Raw genomic sequence first — 19,117 nt, 5'->3', positions numbered from 1 at the left:
GTTGACGCTGCTGGGGCTCGCTATTGTGTCATGTGGCAGAAGTTCTTCGCGAATCATGGGGGTTACCGTCGTCAGGTTCGGCGAGTCTTCGGGGAGCAGGCGGCGCATTTTATCGATATAAACAGCCTGTGACAACCACAGCTTTCTTGCTCTGCGATCCCGGATGACCTCGATCCCTAGGAACCATTGAAGTGGCTTGCCTCCTTCAATATTGTACGTTGTCTGTAGTTCTGCCATCAGCGACATTGCCTTGCTCTTGATGCGCTTAGGGAAACAGAGAACACAGTCATCCACGTAGAAGAAGAAGATGATATCTCCATGAAGCCAACAGCAGTCCTCGCCAGGCACTCGGCGAAAGCCTGCTTGCAGCAAGCCCTTTTCGAAGTGCTTTTGCCACAGCAGTGGTGATCGCCGAAGACCATAGAGAGCTTTCTGTAGCTTCAGAATCCTTCCTGGCTTCCTGTATCCCGCAGGCATTTGCATATAAATATCCTCATCCAGCTTTGCATGTACAAATGCATTGACTGCATCGTATTGCAACATATCGTAGTCGAATCGGTTGGCTAGGGCCATGAGGGTTCTGAATGACATGCCCGCCAAAGTTGCTGCGTAGGTCTCTCGGCCATCGATCGCTTGCTGGTCGCCGCGTATAACGAGGCGCGCTTTTATCTTCACGAATCTGCCGTGTTTGTCAAGTTTATAGACGTAGACCCAGTGGCAGCCGAGCACTCGTCGGCCTTTAGCCGAGGCTTTTGCGACTTCGATCCACGATTGGGAATCTGCATGACTTTGTAAATGTATTCTTTCTGCTTCAAGAAGAGCCTCCCGGTAGGGATGGCTTGCTATAGTCGCGTGCGAGCTGGGAAGGGTCTGCAACAGACGCCACGGTGTATTTACGCATGGCGGCCTTTCCCCCCCAGATACAGGGCTCTCCATCTGTAGAGGTTTTTGTGCCACTGCTGACGCAGGGCTCTCTAATCTCGGAGGTTTTTGCGCACCTATATCCTTCGTGATCTGAGGGCAGACTTGTCTTCCCCCGCCGAGTGCTCGCCTAGGGCTGGCCAGGCCTTCGCCGAACACTCTGCGGTTACTCGTGCGATGCTTGGGCGACTGGAGTCTCCCAGCTAGAAACGCAGCCTTGAAAGACTCACGCTGCTTCGCTGGTCGATCGGCGAGATCACTTTGGACCTTCCGAGCCTCACTTTGTCGATTTGCGAGTTGGTATGCGGAGCTCTCCTTGTTTTTATTCGGAGCATATTGCGTACCCGCTTCCAACTCGTGCTTGGCCGCTTCCCCACGCCCCTTCACACCTAGACCAGAGGCCAAGGTGTGGAAAAACGCGGCTGGCGGTGATAGGGGAGGTGTTGGGAGAGGTTCAAACTTAGCTGTGGTGTATTCATATGCCCCTTCAGATTCGGGCACTTTGCCAACAGCCTCGCAATTACTCGGCGAGTGTTCTCCAAACAGGTCATCGTTGTCTTCCCCTATTACTTCATCTGCTTCTTCATCAGGTGGCTGTGATAGCCACTGCTCAGCTTGTGCTTGTATCGCTACAAGTTCTTCGATGCGTTGTCGGATAGCTTCGAGGTTCTGTTGCCTTAAATCGTCTCGAAGACTCTCTGTCCGTCCGTCGAACAGTTGCTGCTCGTTGAATGAGACGTCTCTTGTTGTAAAGACTTCCTTATGCAAGGGGTTCCAGACTCTGAATGAGTTGCTTGACGTATAGCCCACTAGGAAGCCGATCCACGCCCTCGGAGCCTGCCTTTGAAGCCGGTTTCTTCGCAATTGTGCATCTGCAGTCAATGCAAAGACCTTGCAGCCGTATGCTCGAAGGTGTGAGAGGTCGGGCTTCGCTGAGTGGTCGCCGCGGAATTGGCGATGGAACAACTCGTACGGAGTCTTTCTGTTTCTGTGAATTGAGGGTGTACGATTATAAAGGTAGGTAGCAGCTTTGATCGATTCCGGCCACAGATATTCAGGCAACTTAGCTCCTGCACGCATTGCGCGGCTTTTCAGTATGATGACTGCAGCGATGCGTTCTGCCCCCCCGTTTTGTGCTTGAGTATTCGGGGCCGAAGGCTCGGCGCGTATTCCCCGAGCGGTCAGCAGCTCAGCGACTTGCGGATGTATTTCTGTTATCTCATTATCGCACTCAAACACTTTGACCTTAATGGAGTATTGCACCTCCAACATCTTGAGGAAGTGAGTGATCGCTGTGCGGATAGCGAGCGTTGAGCGATTGTCGGCATAGTAGTCCCATGAGTACCCTGTTGCTCGGTCCGTGAAGATCCATACAGACGTATAGCCTGCATAGCCTGGGGTCATCGGATGGAAATCTAGGGCTATTCGTTCTCCTGGTTTTGCTTGCGCTGTTGCTTCTCGGGGTGCTCTGCGGATCGCTCGGCAAGCCTTCGCTACACCACATGCATCGCAGTCCACAGTCGTTATTCGTTCACGGCCTTCAGGCTCGTGCATCTTCAGCCTGACGCCCCTTGAGGCCGTTATAAGGCAACGCAGGGAGTCTGGGCCTGGATGGCCGAGTCGTCGGTGCCAAGTCATTGTGTCCCCTAGCATTGGCTTTCTCGGAGTCCATGTTGTAAAGCGAGACTTCTTCTGTGGCTTGTCTGCTGTCATTGCCGCCGTGTGCTCCACGACCCTTCTCCGAGCGTTTGGCGAGTCTAACGCTCCATCTTTCCATTCTAAGACTTGTTGCCCTTGCTTCTCGTCGATAGTGCCTAAGAAGGACCCATCTGATCTCCGCAGACAGTTGTTACCTGGTCTAGTATCCCACCAAAGGCCTCGCTGTCTCAGCTTCGAGAATGAGACGAGGTTCGTGGTAAGGGATTTACACAGGGCAACGTCATAGAGAGTGAGCCTTATCGGCGAGCCATCGGCATCTGCTAGGGTAATAGTCGCTTCACCGTAACCGTCGATTGGCACTTGGGTAGTTCCTGACCAAAAGAAATCTCCTGGTTGGGCTGCTCGCAGGTTTTTCATTCGGCTTGTATCTCGGAAGATATGCAGGGTTGCTCCTGAGTCTAGGAGAACACAGTTTTGTAATGCGTAGTAGATGCCGGCTACTAGTTCAGCGTTCGTCATGCAATCCCTGATGATTAGGGCTGCGTTCGCTGTACAGGTGCCGACAGGTCGTAGTCAGGCTGATTTCTCTAGCTTGATCTTTCTGATCCGTCCGACTAGGTCGTCTTCGTTCTCTTCTAGCCGCTTGTTGAACCTTTCGGTTACATGGGACCGCGGTTCGAACCAGTCAGGTCTGTTCTCTGGAAAGGCGTAGAAGCAACGTGATAGTGGATGGAGTTGACAGCATGCTGGGCACTTGGCTTCTTTATCCGATCCAATGCTCTGACGCCGTCTCTTCTTGGTGTTTGTTCGTCGAGCATTCGTCGAGCTATCGGCCTCTTCTTGTGTGCCTCCTCCGCCGTGGAAGGCTCCCTGACTCACTCTTCCTCGCCGTGGGGTCTCCGGCCGTTTAGCGATCTCTCGGCGAATGTCTGCCATGACTGGGCCGACTGTTAAAGTACCTGCTCGGACTTGAGCTATCTGCATGACGCTGTATGCATCTGTCCAAGCCTGTAGGTGCGTTGACTGAAGAGCTGTTGTGAGGTCTCCAAGCCACTGATCGGGTTCTATTGCCTCTTGGAGGCCAACATCCTGAGCCTCGTTGATAGCATTCCGCCATCGCTTAAGCCAATCGGCTGCAGCAGTGTTGGTCTTGATCTTTCCTTGGAGTGGTTCTCCCAAGATCTCGCGGTATGCTCGGCGAGCCCTCTGCTTCCGCTGTTCGGTTGCTAGAGCAAACTCGTCATAGATTGACTGAATCCACTCAGGCAAACTGGTCTCTGGCTTGCAGTGATGCCGAGAGAGGGGTTCATCAAGCGTCTCAAGGACCCAGTTCCTTACGTTCTTTGTTCTGGTTTGGAATTCCTTGTGGCGCTTATTGCGGTGTTCGTAGTTGGCCCATAAGGCGTTGTACACTCGGAGACCCTTCTCGGGCAGCTCGCTGACATCTTGAGCCTTTAGCGTCATGTCGTCTTCATCACCAAGAGTGGGGTCTTCATCATCGGTCACGGCCGTAATGGTCTCGGTGTGATCGCTAGAGACTTGTGATTGCTCGGCGAGCCTTGAGCGAGTGATTAACGCTGGCTTCTTCTTGAATTGAGTGATATCCGGTGGAATTGGGGCCTTTGAGATCAGCTCCGGTTTGTTCTTCTTCTCAGGGTCAAGATAGTCCCAGAGGTCTTCGTTCATAGCTGTAGTCTTCAGGGTCTTGAACCACGTGATCCAATCCTCGTCTGTGACTAGCTCGATGCTTGTGGCGGTCGCCATGCTTTCGGCGACTGCTCGTCGGGCGCTCGTGGACAGCCTGCTGCCTAAAGCGGTAATTGCTGGTAGATATGATTGCGTATGAGACTCTTAATTGTTGGATTTAGGCAGCATGCATAGCATCTTAGTCATTGAGAGCCCACATGTATGTGTATTGTGCATATTGTCATCTAGGCTGACCCCGCAGCAGTCAGGGGTATTATATGCGCAGTTGACCGCCTTCCTATTCGGGCTGTGCTCGGCATGGTCACTCAAGTGACCGAGGTCACCTGATCATGTGCATGACTGTGCGCACGATCTATTCTAACACCTTGAGACACTCTAAAGGATAGCCTGCCGTACACGCCACAGTACCCGGGGGGCTGACTTTAGCACACGTGATCGCAGGCTCCACTGGGAGCTAAAGGCTCCCCCCTCTCCCTTGGAGAGGGGGCAACATTACCCGTAACCGCGTCGCATTCGTAACCGACTTTTTCAGACTCTGTATAAGCCAGTTGCTTCAATTTAAGCCCAATCTCTTTAAAATTCGGATCCTATAATATCCAAGTTTCAATCTCATTATGGCCAAAATTTCAGAAAAATCCCATTCAGCTGCGGCTCGTGCAGCCTGTGCCTATCTGGCCGGTGATGCGGTTACACGGACGACTCGTAGGAACCCCACTTTGCCTCGCAAATTGACCGTTATTGAAACCGCCTCTCACTACCACACCAACACATCTCTTGTGAAGAAATATATATCGTTGTTAAAAGCGGGAAAAGCTCTTCCTTCTGGTAACAAAGGTAGCCAGCCGCCGGCTCTTACGGCGGCGGAGGAACGAGCTTTAGTTACCTTCATCAGGACCGTTGAAAAGAGCGCATTTGCAGTCACAGAGCCCGCCATCCGCAACTACGCCAGTTTCCTACGAAAACATCGTCTCGAGGGTCCTAGGACTACGGTCTGAAAGGCGTGGGTCCAGCGGTTTAAAAAGCGTCATCCTGAGCTACAGTATAAGACCCCAAAGGTCAAGGAAGTCATCCGTGCTGGCGCCGAGCTCAATATTCTAAGACTAGAAGACTGGTTCAAGGAATTTGAAGCTGTTATAACTGGAAAGTCGATTATAAGGTCCAATTTTTGGAATTTTGATAAGACCCCTCTTCAGGTTGGATGGATTGATAGCAGCTTCAAGCTCTTCTCAACCCGAATGAAGGGAAAAACTCATATTGTTGGAGATCACAAGTGTGTGGCGACCAAGTCGGTGGCAAGGTGTGGAAGAAGGTGGAGCTTTCCACAAGAGATCGTGCCTGTATATAAACAGTAGTTCCCTTACTGCACATTCAGTATGAACAAAAAAGAAATATAAATCTTCTCATTTCAACACATATCGTTACCTTTCAACCCGGTAATAAAGACTCACTATTGTGAAGGGCTGGACAGGAGTTTGTTCAACAGGCTGTTGCCGTAGGATTGTCTATCTAAAGCTAAAGAGAAGGAAGAAAGGGGCAACATAGCTACTGGCTAGTAGATAAGTAAGTAAGGCCCCTGAGTGTGGTGAGTTGGCTAAACCTCGAGTAGTTAGGTCCGGCACAGCCGGAATCCTTGTACCAGGCCTCAGCCTGTAACAACTATCAGCTGTAGATGCAATTAATGCAGCTGGGCTAGCAATACCTTCTTTTCTTATCCTGATAGCAAAGGTGTTGCTAGAAGAATACATTATAGCTGATATCGATGACCGGGTAGTCCTGACACATACATCTTCCGGCTTCAATAATGTAACGGGCTGTGCCCGTAGGTGGCCTCGGGAACCCTCGGCCTTTCGTGGCCCACTTTTTACCTTTAAGCCACCATGACGAGTATATTTATGGATGGAGCTCCTCTACTCTCTTTCTCTTCTCCTTCTTTCCTTAAGTTTAGTATACTCTGTAGAGTGGCCTAGCTAGTTGCAATACACTACCTTGAGACCGTTACAAATAACGCACAACAGGCCCGGCAGTGGCTACAGCACTTTAATTATCACTCCTTTGACTGCAGCGATAACTTCAATGACTTCTCTATTGAGACCTGGTTTAGCTACAGTCCTGACCTCACAAGGGAAAGCTGGAACCAGGAATTAGTATATTCTGCCTCTCAGATGACCAGAAAGGCAGAGCCTATTTATCGGCTGCTTCTGATGGACGGTTTTTCTGCTCATGAAGACCCTGATTTTATCTGGTATTGTCATATGTTTGACATCATCCCCTTCCGCCTTCCTTCTCATACAAGTTATCTTCTTCAACCTCTTGACATTGGGGTCTATCAGCATCTCAAAAAGGAACAACGGCACGCTCTCAATGACTTCCTTATTGCCGGCGGCACTCAGATATCCCGATATGACTTCCTTAATCAATGGAACCAGCTGTACAGCGCAGCATTTAAGGCATGCTATATATATGTTGGATTCGAAAAAGCCGGCCTCATGCCCTTCAATCCAGAGCTTGTCCTAGGACCCCTACGTCAGGCTGCTATGGATAAGGAAGAGCCGTTATTCCCTAAGCGTTTACAGAGAGATGCTGTTACGCCTCGAAAGGCAAAGAAAGATCTGCATTTAATCCGAGATAAATTGCATATCTTAAGCAGCCCAACGCGGGCTGTTATTACACATGCAGAAGCTGCTTTAGACCTCTCTATCATCACAATATCATCGCATCAGAAGATCATTAGGCTTCAGAAAGAACGGATCAGACTGGAAGCCCGGCGTACGCACACAAGGCGTCGAATTCGAGTTGATGATGGGGCATATACTGTGGACCAGTTACGTCAGAAAGTCAACGCTCGGAGTCATGAAGAGCGGGCTGCAGCTGCTAGGAAGGAAGGCTGGTTACAAGCAGAGCTTTTCCGCGAGCTTCGTGAAAAAGAGGCTGACCAAGGCAGTAGTGAGGCTGCTAGTTTGGCGGGCAGATTTGGACTCTTGGGCTAGATGGTTGCTAGCAGGGATGTAATAGGGATAAGTAGGGGAGGAAGCTGCCCACAGCTTCCAGGGAGGATCATCTTTTTTCATCATCATCGAGAGACTCTGTGACGGGAACGTCCGGAGTGCTGGACCCAGGGCAGGGCTCCTAATAGTGCAGACCATTTACACTATTAGTGCAGACTACAATCCAAGATCAATAATCAATCCACGACGGGCGTTCGTGGATTGACGACTAGGATGATGCGCCCCTTGAAACGAGCCTTGTTGATCCGGATCGCACCAGTGAATTGATCAGAAATATCCAAAACAAAGTGGTTGGCACAGCAACAATCATGGGTACCCTGGTTTTGTAACACCATGCCAACAACCTAGCGTACTTAGCGTCCACACCGGGCGTCCGTATTCCCTGCCCTGATCTGCAGTCTGCACTAATAGTCTAAATGGTCTGCACTATTAGGAGCCCTGACCCAGGGTGGGGTCGATATGTAACTAGGGCGCACGGGGCAGGCCACAGGGACTATCAATGCGTCTACGCGTCTACGCGCCTGCCCGCTTTCTCTCTTTCCTCTCCATCGTAGTATTCTCGCAATACAGTGGTATTACCTCTTGAGTTGATCTCATCCGGCCCGTGACAGACTCAAGAGACATCAGTCTCTATTAGAGGCTGTATCTCTCTATCGAGAGATTGCTTGTATTACTTTTGGTATTGAAGATTATTGCCCTTTCATTCTAAAGGTCCCTTCGTGCCTATTCCTACGTCTTATCCGATCCTTGTCCAACCTCAGTCTTCGACCTCACCAGATATTGACCCTGCCATGCGATCAATCGATGCCTTGCCACTGTCCTTTATCGCAATAAGGTCAATATATCATCTCATGAGATGCTTCACTATCTAGTGGGACAAATCGCAGACCTGTCGGACCTCATACGCGTAGTCGGGTGCAGCTTCGGGCTGACCTCACAAGACGCCTGCGGCGACACATCTCTGTGCATCACCCCTCTATAGTGAGGTGGTCGAGTTGGGTGTTGGTCTCGTCCCTTTCCGCCGCTAAACTAGCCGGCCTCGTCTTCGAGGCCGCACAGCTGCTATTGCAAAGGCAGCCCGGCAGGCGGAAGAAGAAGCCCAGATGGAGGAACTAAGAGAGAGACACCGGCTGTCATACGATAATGATGCTATTGAAAAGCTATCACAGCAGTGGGCTGATGCTGATGACCAACAGCGGTCACATCTCTATACAACACAGCCGCTTTCGAATCTCTTAGCGATCCCTGCTGTAGTCACTTAGAAGGAGGAAAAAGATGCTAGGTCACCTGATCAAGCCGAAAGCCCGGATACCGTCATCCATGATGATTTTATCTCGGTAGCTTCATCAATCAAGCTGCCGTCTTTGCCGCAGGAAGGAGAGTCAGATAGTGACAATATTGAGATCATTACCTCCGTACAGATTGAGTCTACAACCCGGCGTATTTTCAATATCGAGAATATGCCATTTGCAGACGAAATAGCTGAGGAAAATGAGGCACAGTTACAGACTGTAGATTACGGCGGATTTGGCTATAATCGGGCTCCTAATCGTTATTCAGATGACGAGGTTGAGCCAGAAATCGCAATTGGCGGCACATAGGTTACTGTGCCAAAGTCGCGGCGGCGGACATAGGGTCTAGATATATCAATTGACTACAACACTATCTGTCAATAAAAATAACCCAATTTGTGATATATGATTATTTCGAGCTATAGCTACATAATGATATATTTACTTTTTAAATTGGCTCCCTGCTTGCTGGTGTATTGCATCGTTAAAGTTGAAAAAGGCGGTTACGAATGCGACGCGGTTACGGGTAATGTTGCCCCCTCTCCCTTGGAGAGGGGGGGGCCAAGGCGGAACGCTTAGTCAACCCCCCGGGTATCCGCCGAAAAAAAATACAAATAAAAAGGTTCGAGACCCGGTTCTCCACACTGCACCCTTCCCCAGACACCACCTCGAGAGGGACGAGCCTCATCCACCTTCCGGGAACCTCGTCTGCGGAGCTTTGCAAGCTGCACTGTATTGTGCCTGAGTGTCCGCTCGTTTGCCTCGCCGCCTCGCAAACTTGGCATCTTCTCATCGGCAATCTTGACTTGATCTTGTCCTCAGCCCTGCTCCCAAGTTCTGTCTGGTTCACCCTGGATTCTGTCGCGGCTTCATCACGACGGTCACACCCAGCACGTGTCTACTGAGAGTAGCATGGACGGCTCGCAGCATCCCACCAATAGTGTAAACGAGACTCCGCCTGGTCAAACTTATCCTTCGCCCACCGCCATGACGTCCAACCAGCGGCAAACCGGCCCTCCCCTCTCTCAGACCCTTCCTCCGTTGCAGCCTTCCGCCTTAGCAATGCAGCCCCTCTACGTCAGCCACCCGCACACGCCGCGCACCCCAGGCACGCCCAACGCACCTGAATCCACCAACAACCTCCCTAGCTACCAGCAGACGTCGCAGCCCGGAGGACGCGGTGGGATCTACTCAATGCCTCAGAGCCAGTACCGTTTTCCCCAGGCGATGACCACCGCGTCGCACCCGCAGCCCATTGCTCCCGCGCCCGTCAGTGGTCGAGGGCCTCCTGTCTTGCTCCCGATGCCTCCTGGTGGCATCATGCCTCAGCCCGGCGTCTCTTCGCCATACGGACCCAGCTCGATGATGCAACCCAACTCGGTTCTCCAGCACGAGGGCGAACAGCCTACTCACGTTGTTGGCTCTCAGGGCCGACGCGGTATCCTGCCCAGCGCTCCCGGCCGACCTGCCGCTCCTGCCGCTGGCACCGGCGGTACTATGAACACGGTTATTCCTGTCAAGAACGCCGATGGGAAGCTTCCTTGCCCCCATTGCACAAAGGCCTACCTCCACGCGAAGCATTTGAAGCGTCACCTTCTGCGACGTAAGTATTCGCGAGCCTTACTTGCCCGTCAACCGGCTAACGCATATTTTTTTCTTTCTCTTACAGACACCGGCGACCGCCCCTACATGTGTGTGCTTTGCCGCGATACGTTTTCTCGAAGTGATATCCTAAAGCGTCACTTCCAAAAGTGCTCTATCCGTCGTGGAAATCCCACCGGAGCTAGCCACTTGTCCCACCCTCAAGCTCATGTTAAGAAGAATGCCCAGGCCCAGAAGGCTGCTGGTCTTGCTCACGACGGTGACTTGAACCACTTGAACGGGCTTAGTAACATCCCAGGAGACAACATGGTCCACCCCTTCGGCATGGTTCCCGTCCAAGACGGCATGAACAACTTGGCCGGGGACCCGAATCTTTTTGACAGCGGTAATAACGCGGACAGGCGCCAGATGCCCGTGATGGGTTCCTCGCAGCAATACGGTGCCGACGTCTCGAGCTCCATGAACCAGCAGCAGCCCCCTGGCTACAGCATGCCCCCGGGTCAGAACGGAATGCCCATGCATGGCAATTCAAATCAAAATCAACAATCTGGCCTTGATTGGGCTCAGATGTTCCAGGCTGGTGCGTATTAAACCTATCTCAACACCTCTTTCATTCCTAATCTTGGACAGACCTTCGAAATCGATCGACCAATCGATTTGATCGAATCGATTAATCGAATCGATTTCGATTTCGATCGAGCAGGACTTGTAATCGATTTGATCGTCGATCGCCACATGCATCGAGGGTGTGAGCTAGAGAAACGCGTTGTTGGGCCTGGCAATTTGGTTATGATATCCAAAAGGAAGGCGACCGCAGATGGGTTTGCCAAGTGTGCATTCGCAAGAATGCCCTACACCCACATCATTTCGAAGCTGATGGCATTCACAACGCGTACAATCATCTATTCAATGACCACGGGATTCGCGCTCGCCTGGAAGGACCAAAGGAACTGCTGAGAGGAAGGCGAATTCCAAGAGCAGGAAGCCTACGGGGCAACACTCTCGTGGAATCCATGAAGCTTGATCGACACGACCCCCGGGAACAAGCAATTGCGAATGGCTTTATCAAGCGCTTCTACAAGGAACACTTCCGGAGGCTTCTGGTCAACTGGATTGTGGCCAAGAATCACGCTTTTTCTACTGCTGAAGAAGCAGAACTCCAAGCTATCTTTGATTACTTGAACCTGTCAGTTTCAGCACGTAAAGCCAATATTACCCACACAACGGTTCGAGAAAAGATCCTCATCGCGTTCGAAGAACACAAGCACAAGGTGATTGAGGTCTTGTGCAAGGCGCCCGGCCTTGTCCACATCTCTTTCGACGGCTGGCGGTCTGGAAACCGACACGCCTTATATGGTATCTGTTGCTTCTTCAGAGACGAAAACAACCAGCCTTGCAAGCTCACGATTGGGCTCCCCGAAGTCAGCGCCAGGCACACGGGGCCTAACATCGCCGCCGAAATCCTCGACGTAGTTGAATCGTATCAGATCCGGGACAAGATTGGCTACTTCACGCTTGACAACGCGAAAAGCAATGATACCGCCATGGAGATTATTGGTGGAGAGCTCGGCTTCGTAGGGGCTCGCAGGCGAGGGCGCTGTTTTGGGCACATCTTGAACCTCTCCGCCAAAGCCATTCTATTTGGCCACGATGCTGAGGCATTCGAGCGACGGCTATCAGGGGCTGAGGCTCTCACTGAAGCAGACCACTTGATTTGGCGCAAAAAGGGACCAGCAGGCAAATTGCACAATCTTGTGGTAGCTATCCACAGATCTGACTTGTTGACAAACATGCTTCGCAGCATTCAACAAGAAGCATTCACCAAGTCGTCTGACCCCAAACTCAACGCCAGAAAGCCGTTGGATGTTATTTTGGACAACGATACCAGATGGCTGTCACAATTGTATATGATACGACAAGCTCTACTGCTCCGCACTATATCGAGCGACTTATTGCCCACTATCGAATCGAGTTCGAACAACAAAACAAGACCAAAAGGGGCGGTCCTAAGAAGTCACTCACGTTGCCCTTTATTTGCCAGCCAGAGAACCAGCTATCCGACAAGGACTGGGAGGTGGTCGAAATATTTGCGCAGATCCTTAGTTACTACGAAGCCGCGGTCAAAATGCTCGAAGGCGACGGCCAGATCCGCAAGCGGAAGCGTGGGTGGACTGGGTCTTATGGCAATATTTGGGACGTAATTCAAGGCTTTGAATTCCTTCTTGAGCAGCTTGAACGCTTCAAGGATATCGCCAAGGACTTCCCTGATCCTGAACACTTCAGGATCAACATCAATTTGGGCTGGCAGAAGCTGAATGAGTACAACGAGATATTGAGCGAGACGCCCATCTACTATGCTGGCCTGGCGCTCCATCCCGCATACCGGTGGAAATGGTTTGAACGCAACTGGAATGACCGCCCCGAGTGGATTGACGAGGCAAAAAAATTGTTCACGATGTGTGGCGTTTTGAGTATCGGGTTACTTTGCCCGGAGAGAGCCTATCAGCCGTTGAGCCAGTTCCTAAGCAGCGGAAGACTTCAGACAATCCATTCCAGGAATACCTTCAACGAAACCGCTACATAGCGCCAGAAGCAGGTCACGATGGCCTCACGCCAGGCGAGGACGAATACCTCCATTGGATTACGCACTGCGAAAGTGGCGATGGCTCAATCGATGATCCTCTCGCTTACTGGCTCGAGAAGCGATTCAAGTATCCAAACTTATCGCGAATGGCGCTTGATGTTCTGACAATACAACCCATGTCTGCAGAGTGTGAGCGTCTTTTCTCAGCAGTGTTGTTGGATTGCGCAGGAATGCTGAGTGCACTTGATGAGAAAGTAGTTCTTATTGTGATTGTTCTTCTTGTAATCGAAGGACCTTTAAGACCTTATATCTTCGAGTGGTCCCTTCTAGGACTTGAGTCCTAGAAAGTCCTACGATCAAGTCCTACGATCTAAGTTTTAGGACTTCAAACCTTAACTTTAATCCTGAAGTTGAGGGGGAATCCTCAGTTCTTCCAACAAGCAGCCGGTCGGATGGTGAACCCTCTGCGCCACCAACTTCAAGCCCAAATTATCGGGATGTGCCAGGTATTGCGTTCATGGCTGAGGGCGGGTATTATTCACGATCTAGATCCCTTCTTTATCTCGATAGACGAAGAAAAAGTCAATGTCGAATTGGCTCAGATGTCAGATCAGCAGCTTGAAGGGTGGGCAACACAGTGGCTAACTCAGGTGGCGAGCGCTCAAGACGAGATGGAAGCCAGTTGGAGATAGGCTCACTTGGAGCTTCTGGAAATTGAAACTTGGCGCTTACGTGGGCAAAGGCTTCGAGAATAGCTTCACCATCGCGAATGGACGCACTTGCCAATCCACCCAATCCACCCAATCCACCCTAATCCACCCTAATCCACCCTAATCCACCCTAATCCACCCTAATCCACCCTAATCCACCCTAATCCACCCTAATCCACCCTAATCCACCCTAATCCACCCTAATCCACCCTAATCCACCCTAATCCACCCTAATCCACGATGGCTTCCAGTGGATGCACTATACTGAGATATTCAGTGGATTATGATCTACCCACTCCACTCGAGCAGCCAGTGGATTGAGTGGAGTGGCTTTCAACCCTGGATCAGACAAGCCTTGAGGCAACCACGGGCGTCGCTTTCTCCATCCCAGTTCTCAGATGACAAGTTTGAAAGCTTTTAGAGAGCCGATGCACATGCGTCTAAAGAGAGTCAGGTCACGGCGGACGTCATTCCTATTATCGAAGGCAACATCGAAGACAGAAACTGTGTTGCTCGTCAAGTTCTATTCACCAACTTTCACCACCTTACCGACGGTACGCTCGTACCAGGCAACCCCGGATGTAATATACTACGGCGCTCGTCCCGAACAGCTTGATCAAAAAGTGCGCCACGAGCTTGATGGTTATATCATCCCTTCGACACAACATGATCTTGCTATCGCACCGAACTTTTTCCTCGAAGTGAAAGGTCCAGATGGCTCAGCTGCTGTAGCCAAAGACAATACGATACGGCGCTAGGAGCGAGAGGCTACCACAGTCTTCGGTTCGTACAAAGCAGCCGATCCGACGGTTCGATAATAAGGTTTACACTATTGGCTGTACCTATCAAGATGGGACTTTGAAGATGTACACGAGTCACCCAATACCGTCCTCAGCACCGGGTGCGGCACGAGAGGACTGAATCCCCGCAAAGTGACGCCTTGGGAGTGAGTTTCGCAAGCGAGGCATCCTGCCTCACGATCGAAGCAACCGGTCAAAAAACAACTACAAATCTAGGTTCTCACGCAGTGCCCTCACTCTACGACTCCGGTACCTCCGCAGACGAGCTATCACTCGATTTCCGTGAGTGCACCGACGGCACCTACCGGTACCCGCCATGAGACTACGGCCACAGTCTGTCTGCACCCCAATGTCCACACCCTCGCATCATGTATCGTGTGCGATAGATTACTTGTTGCAGCATCGGCTTCTGTCGCCTATCTAGAGGTAACAGAGGCGAAATCGTCACAATCTCCAATGCACTCGGGCGGGGATTGTCTCCGGTGTACATCCATAAATTTAACTAGGGTAGAACGGTGAAGTAACGTCACGATAGCGTACTTGGGTGCTTCAATGCCATCCTCGACCACCGTAAAAGGGAGATTTCCAAACTTAGGATCGTGAACCGTAACTTCTTAGGATGTCGTCATAAAAGACTCCGTCTCCGGAGTTGCACCGCTTTGCAGAAAACGCCTAAGCTGCATCCAACGGCTTTTGTCCAATGACCATGTGAAGGGTGTAATACGCGTGTATGTTGGTGTTATGGATGGACTTCCTGACGTCGATCAGGAAGACCTCGACCTGCTCGGTGGACCATCCAAGGCCGCGGGTGAAGGGGGCCATGACAGCCGAGAAGAAGTCGAGTATGATGGCCATGTTGTACAGCCCCGCCTTCTTGAGCCCCTGGTTCTTGGGCCACGTGCCGATGGGCGCCTTGTACATCTTGTTGTCGACGTTGACGAAGCCGGCGTCCTTGACCATGCCCTCGTTCTTCTGCTGCCCGTGCAGGTCGAAGCCGAACTTGAGAAAGCCCTCGCGCAGCAGCCTGACGAACTCGTCGTACTTGTAGTCGTCGGGCTTGGAGCCATCGTCGCTGTGTGTGATGTACAGGAAGTCCTGCAGCTCGATCCAACCTCCCGGTTTCAGGGCCTTGTACGCTTGCTCCAAGAGGCGCGGCATATCCTTTATAGTCAGAGCCATGTGGCGCAGGTGGATGCAGTCGAGCGAGTTTGGAGGGTCTACCCATTCCGTCTCGGCGTCGTCGACGATGAACTTGACGTTGGGAGGCACCCATGACGGTTGGATCGGGCTGAGGTCGATGCCGGTGATTTCCGCAGAGGGGTACTCGTCGCCCACTGCATTCAATTCGAGGAGCGCCAATATTAGTCATAAAATTCAATATCTTGTACAAACTTGGGGGCTCGCATCAAGTGTAGTCTCACTGTCGATAGCCCAGATGCCCGTGCCAGTGCCGACGTCGAGGATATTCTGAGGATGATCTAACGGCGCCAGATGCAGCTTGCCTCCGCAGAGATGCAGCACGAGGGCGTGTTTCATGTCCTCGCGCTCCTGCTCCTCGTTGTCATTGGGGATTAGGTAGCGCCCTTCCTTGAACTTGTGGTATCGGCGGTTGTTCTCGAAGACGTAGTCCCGGACGCTCGAGGAGATGGACGCCGTCGCGGTCGATAGCCAGTCGGCTTGGTAGCCTTCGTCGGGGTCGGGGTTGGCCCTGGGGTCGACCTCGATGATATCGTCGGCGGCGGCGCTGGCAGTTGTTGGACCGGTGTTGTCCTCCGCAGCAGTTGTCACGCCAAAAAATGCCATGGCCGAAAGCATAATAGGGCCAGTTAAGATTCTACAGGAAGGATTAGTTGAAAGACTGTTGTGGGACGGGGTTCTCACTAATAACGGCAATGGGCACCAGATAAGAATTTGCATTACCTTTACAAGCACTTGGACAAACACATTCCTTCTGCAGGGTCACAGGTCACCGGAAACTGTCCGCCTTGATGTACTTTTCCTACTTCGGCGATGATGGTCTGTTATTGATGGAAATAAGGGGGCCTGCATAAGTGGCTGCAGCTGTGCTCCAGAGTTCACCAAGCGAGAGTCCCCCCTCACCGCGGGCCCAATCATGCACGCGTCTTGGATGTTCGGTGTGCCCGATGGGCAAGACAACTAGACGATACGACTCTCCGGGATGGCCCAATCTGCTCAAGTTGAGAGGGGCCAGATGGGAGGTGGGCGGGCTGGAAGTCTCTTGAGCAAGGGGGCCGACACCCAAGGCTCGAACCAACTACACTGCATATCCACGTGGATGGATGGATTTTATTTCGCCCGGGGGGACACACCCCAGAGGGCCTTTGCGCTAAGCTATTTTCGTTTCGTACGGTTCTTCCATAATCACCCGAAGCCCCACAATTTCACTTTACTGATTGGTCCAATCTGATGTATATGCAGTGACAGGCCTGCTTGAAGGCCAATTTCTCCAAGTGTTCAGCATCCTATCCTCAGCAGCTGAAGCACGGTCTGCCAAAATGAGACTGTATGATGTTAGTAGGATTCAATCTGAATAGTTAGTGTGCCTGAGGCTTCTGGTCCATGTCAAGCCTCCCCGTTGCAATGGCAAATTTGATCGTCGCCCGTACTGCCCGCATGTCTGGCGCCCATTTGTCACCGTCAGACGCCGCCTTTCCTCCCAGGAAGTATGATAGGTTTCCCATCTTTGTCTGTGAGCATCGCAACATGCCTTCCCGTTGCGCGGTCCATTTTGCGCAGCGGAATAGGAAGTGTTCCACTGTCTCTGATGCTAGCCCGCATTCGCAAGTGTCCAATTCCGTCGTTCCTATCTTGCACAGAAAGCTGTTAAGTCTCACCATTCCGGTGCGGAGCTGTGATAGTACGTCTGCTTCCTTCCTCTTCAGCGGGTCATATAGAGTACGGGTATGCTTGCCTGGCAGTGCCGTATCTATCTGCTTCGAGTATTTCCCGACTCTTTCTGGTAGTGTTCTTGTTTGCCGCTGCTTGGTTATCGCTAGTCTTATTCTTGTGGATCTTGCTAGATGCGGTGGCACATCTGGTCTGCATTCTCCTTCTGTGGCCTTCCGGGCTGCTGCTTTGGCTTTTGGTCCCAGCGCGAAATCCTCTTCTCCTGCTGGAACCCACAACATCCGGAGAGAGTGGCCCTCGTCTTCGAGACGCTTGATATGGTCGTATATTTGCCGTATGATCTGTTGGCCGGATTGTTGTCGTGGCCGCCGTATGGCTTCTAGTGCGGAGCGGCTGCTCGTCATGACAGTCATATCCCGCCGGGAGAGTCCAGACGGCATACATCTCAATACCATCTCTATAGCTCCCAGCTCGGCGATGTATAGGTTCAGCTCCTCCGTCAACCCGAGAGTGATGGAGTAGCTGGCCACTACCTCGTCATCGTTGTTGATCGCCGTATCTCGTACGACGCCTCCCATGCCTACCATGCCCCTTCTCTGCGAGGAGCAGGTGGCAATGACTATACCATCCACCCTCTTTGCTTCTTCCACCGCTCTCTCCCGGTCACGGTCGCACGACACCGGGATACGGTCTCTCCATGGCGGTAACGCGTACTCCCGAATGATCTCCATTCGTTCAGTGGCTGTTTCCCCTTGTACTTGAGCAATCCTCTGCATCGGCGATACGAATCGGCGACACACTTTCACTTTCAGTGTCGCCAACGGGTGTGTCCTGGGAAGGGTCCGGAGGTTGATCCAAAACCTTGTTGCCGCTTGCGCATGCCGTTCTTGCACCGATTGGATGCTAGCTTCGGCCTCTGCCACCGCCGTTGCGACGGTCCGGAAAGCTCCCGTGATCGCCTGTGCTCCGACCATCTGTGCCTTGTCCAGCCAAGCAGCTTCTCTAATGCCACATGAGTGCGCCCACACGCTGGACGCATAGTCCATGGTGGGAGCTACTGTTGCTACGAACAGTTGTCTCGCCGTCCGCGGTGACAGCATTTTCAGTCTTCTCAAACACATAGCAGCCGAGAGCCCCTTTGCGGCAGCTCTAGCTATGTGTTCCTTGTACCGCAGTTTCGCGTCCATGACCACTCCCAGGATCTTGGCGCTCGCCTTGGGCTTGACTGCTTCCCCTTTGATCATGAACGGTGTGTCGCTAGTACTCGCGGCGTTTCGCGTGAAATGCACGATGGCCGTTTTGTCTCCTTCGAACGTCGCGCCGCTCCGACTTTCCCAGCCCAGTGCTTCGTCTATAATTGATTGGATGCCGGCTCGGTTCTCCTCTGCTGTTGGTCCCACTACCCAGGCCGAGTAGTCGTCCACGAATGCCATCGAACCACCTCTTGCGTTGATTCTTCTCTGCACCAGATCTGCATTAAAGAACAGGAACAACACCGGCGACAGCGGTGACCCTTGCGGGAGACCTGCCTGTGGCAACTCCCGTAGTTGTGACGTGTGCCCATTTACCATCACAGCGGCCGTTCGCCCAGAGCAGAAGGCATCAATCCATCTCACCAGTCCACCAGGTATGCCTCTCGCCTTCAGCCTCTCTAGTAGTCACTCTTTGAACACTCCGTTGTAGGCGCCTTTGACGTCGAAACTGATCAGACTGAGCACCCTGCCAGCCCTCCATGCCTTGTAGATCAGCTCCTGCAGCAGTATCAGTGCTTGTTCAGCTGACCTTCGCTTCCTTGCCCCGAAGTGGTTTGCGGGTAGCAGTCCATAGCTCTCCACTACATAGGATATCCGCTCTGCAACGACTGCCTCGAGTATCTTGCCCAGTGTTGACAGCAGCGATATCGGTCTCCATGCCTTGGCCACTGTGTAGTCTTCCTTGTCTGCTTTCTTTAGCGGGATGATCTTCGCAC

At 52.0% G+C, this 19,117-nt stretch overlaps 4 protein-coding genes across 4 annotated transcripts; 3 read left to right on the top strand and 1 right to left on the bottom strand.

The window, feature by feature from the left end:
* The first annotated feature begins 4,789 nt into the window (after positions 1-4,789).
* BGZ61DRAFT_153674 (uncharacterized protein) lies at positions 4,790-5,700 on the top strand. Its single transcript, XM_046237392.1, has one exon. It carries the CDS (start codon positions 4,902-4,904, stop codon positions 5,280-5,282), a length of 381 nt encoding a protein of 126 aa, XP_046096046.1. The 5' UTR covers positions 4,790-4,901; the 3' UTR covers positions 5,283-5,700.
* Positions 5,701-9,496: 3,796 nt separating this feature from the next.
* On the top strand, positions 9,497-10,777 carry BGZ61DRAFT_369795 (uncharacterized protein; the record flags this gene model as incomplete). Its single annotated transcript, XM_046241974.1, has 2 exons — positions 9,497-10,187; positions 10,254-10,777. 2 exons carry the CDS (start codon positions 9,497-9,499, stop codon positions 10,775-10,777), a joined length of 1,215 nt encoding a protein of 404 aa, XP_046096045.1.
* Positions 10,778-13,699: 2,922 nt separating this feature from the next.
* Positions 13,700-14,380, top strand: BGZ61DRAFT_564617 (uncharacterized protein). The gene has a single exon (XM_046255896.1). It carries the CDS (start codon positions 13,879-13,881, stop codon positions 14,236-14,238), a length of 360 nt encoding a protein of 119 aa, XP_046096044.1. The 5' UTR covers positions 13,700-13,878; the 3' UTR covers positions 14,239-14,380.
* A 572-nt stretch (positions 14,381-14,952) lies between these two features.
* BGZ61DRAFT_369909 (S-adenosyl-L-methionine-dependent methyltransferase) lies at positions 14,953-16,083 on the bottom strand (the record flags this gene model as incomplete). The annotated part of the gene is made up of 2 exons (XM_046241983.1): positions 14,953-15,614; positions 15,702-16,083. The coding sequence occupies 2 exons, from the start codon at positions 16,081-16,083 to the stop codon at positions 14,953-14,955; spliced, it is 1,044 nt and encodes a 347-aa protein (XP_046096043.1).
* Between the last annotated feature and the right edge of the window lie 3,034 nt (positions 16,084-19,117).

Source organism: Ilyonectria robusta (assembly GCF_021365365.1).
Source record: "Ilyonectria robusta strain PMI_751 chromosome Unknown BGZ61scaffold_38, whole genome shotgun sequence".
Taxonomy (NCBI): Eukaryota; Fungi; Ascomycota; class Sordariomycetes; order Hypocreales; family Nectriaceae; genus Ilyonectria; species Ilyonectria robusta.
The sequence above is the reverse complement of the archived record's forward strand: the minus strand, read 5'-3'. Positions and strand labels throughout refer to the sequence as shown.

Excerpts from the sequence above, each read along its gene's own strand:
- BGZ61DRAFT_153674 (XM_046237392.1), top strand. The coding sequence starts at position 4,902 with ATGGCCAAAATTTCAGAAAAATCCCATTCAGCTGCGGCTCGTGCAGCC.
- BGZ61DRAFT_564617 (XM_046255896.1), top strand. The coding sequence starts at position 13,879 with ATGACAAGTTTGAAAGCTTTTAGAGAGCCGATGCACATGCGTCTAAAG.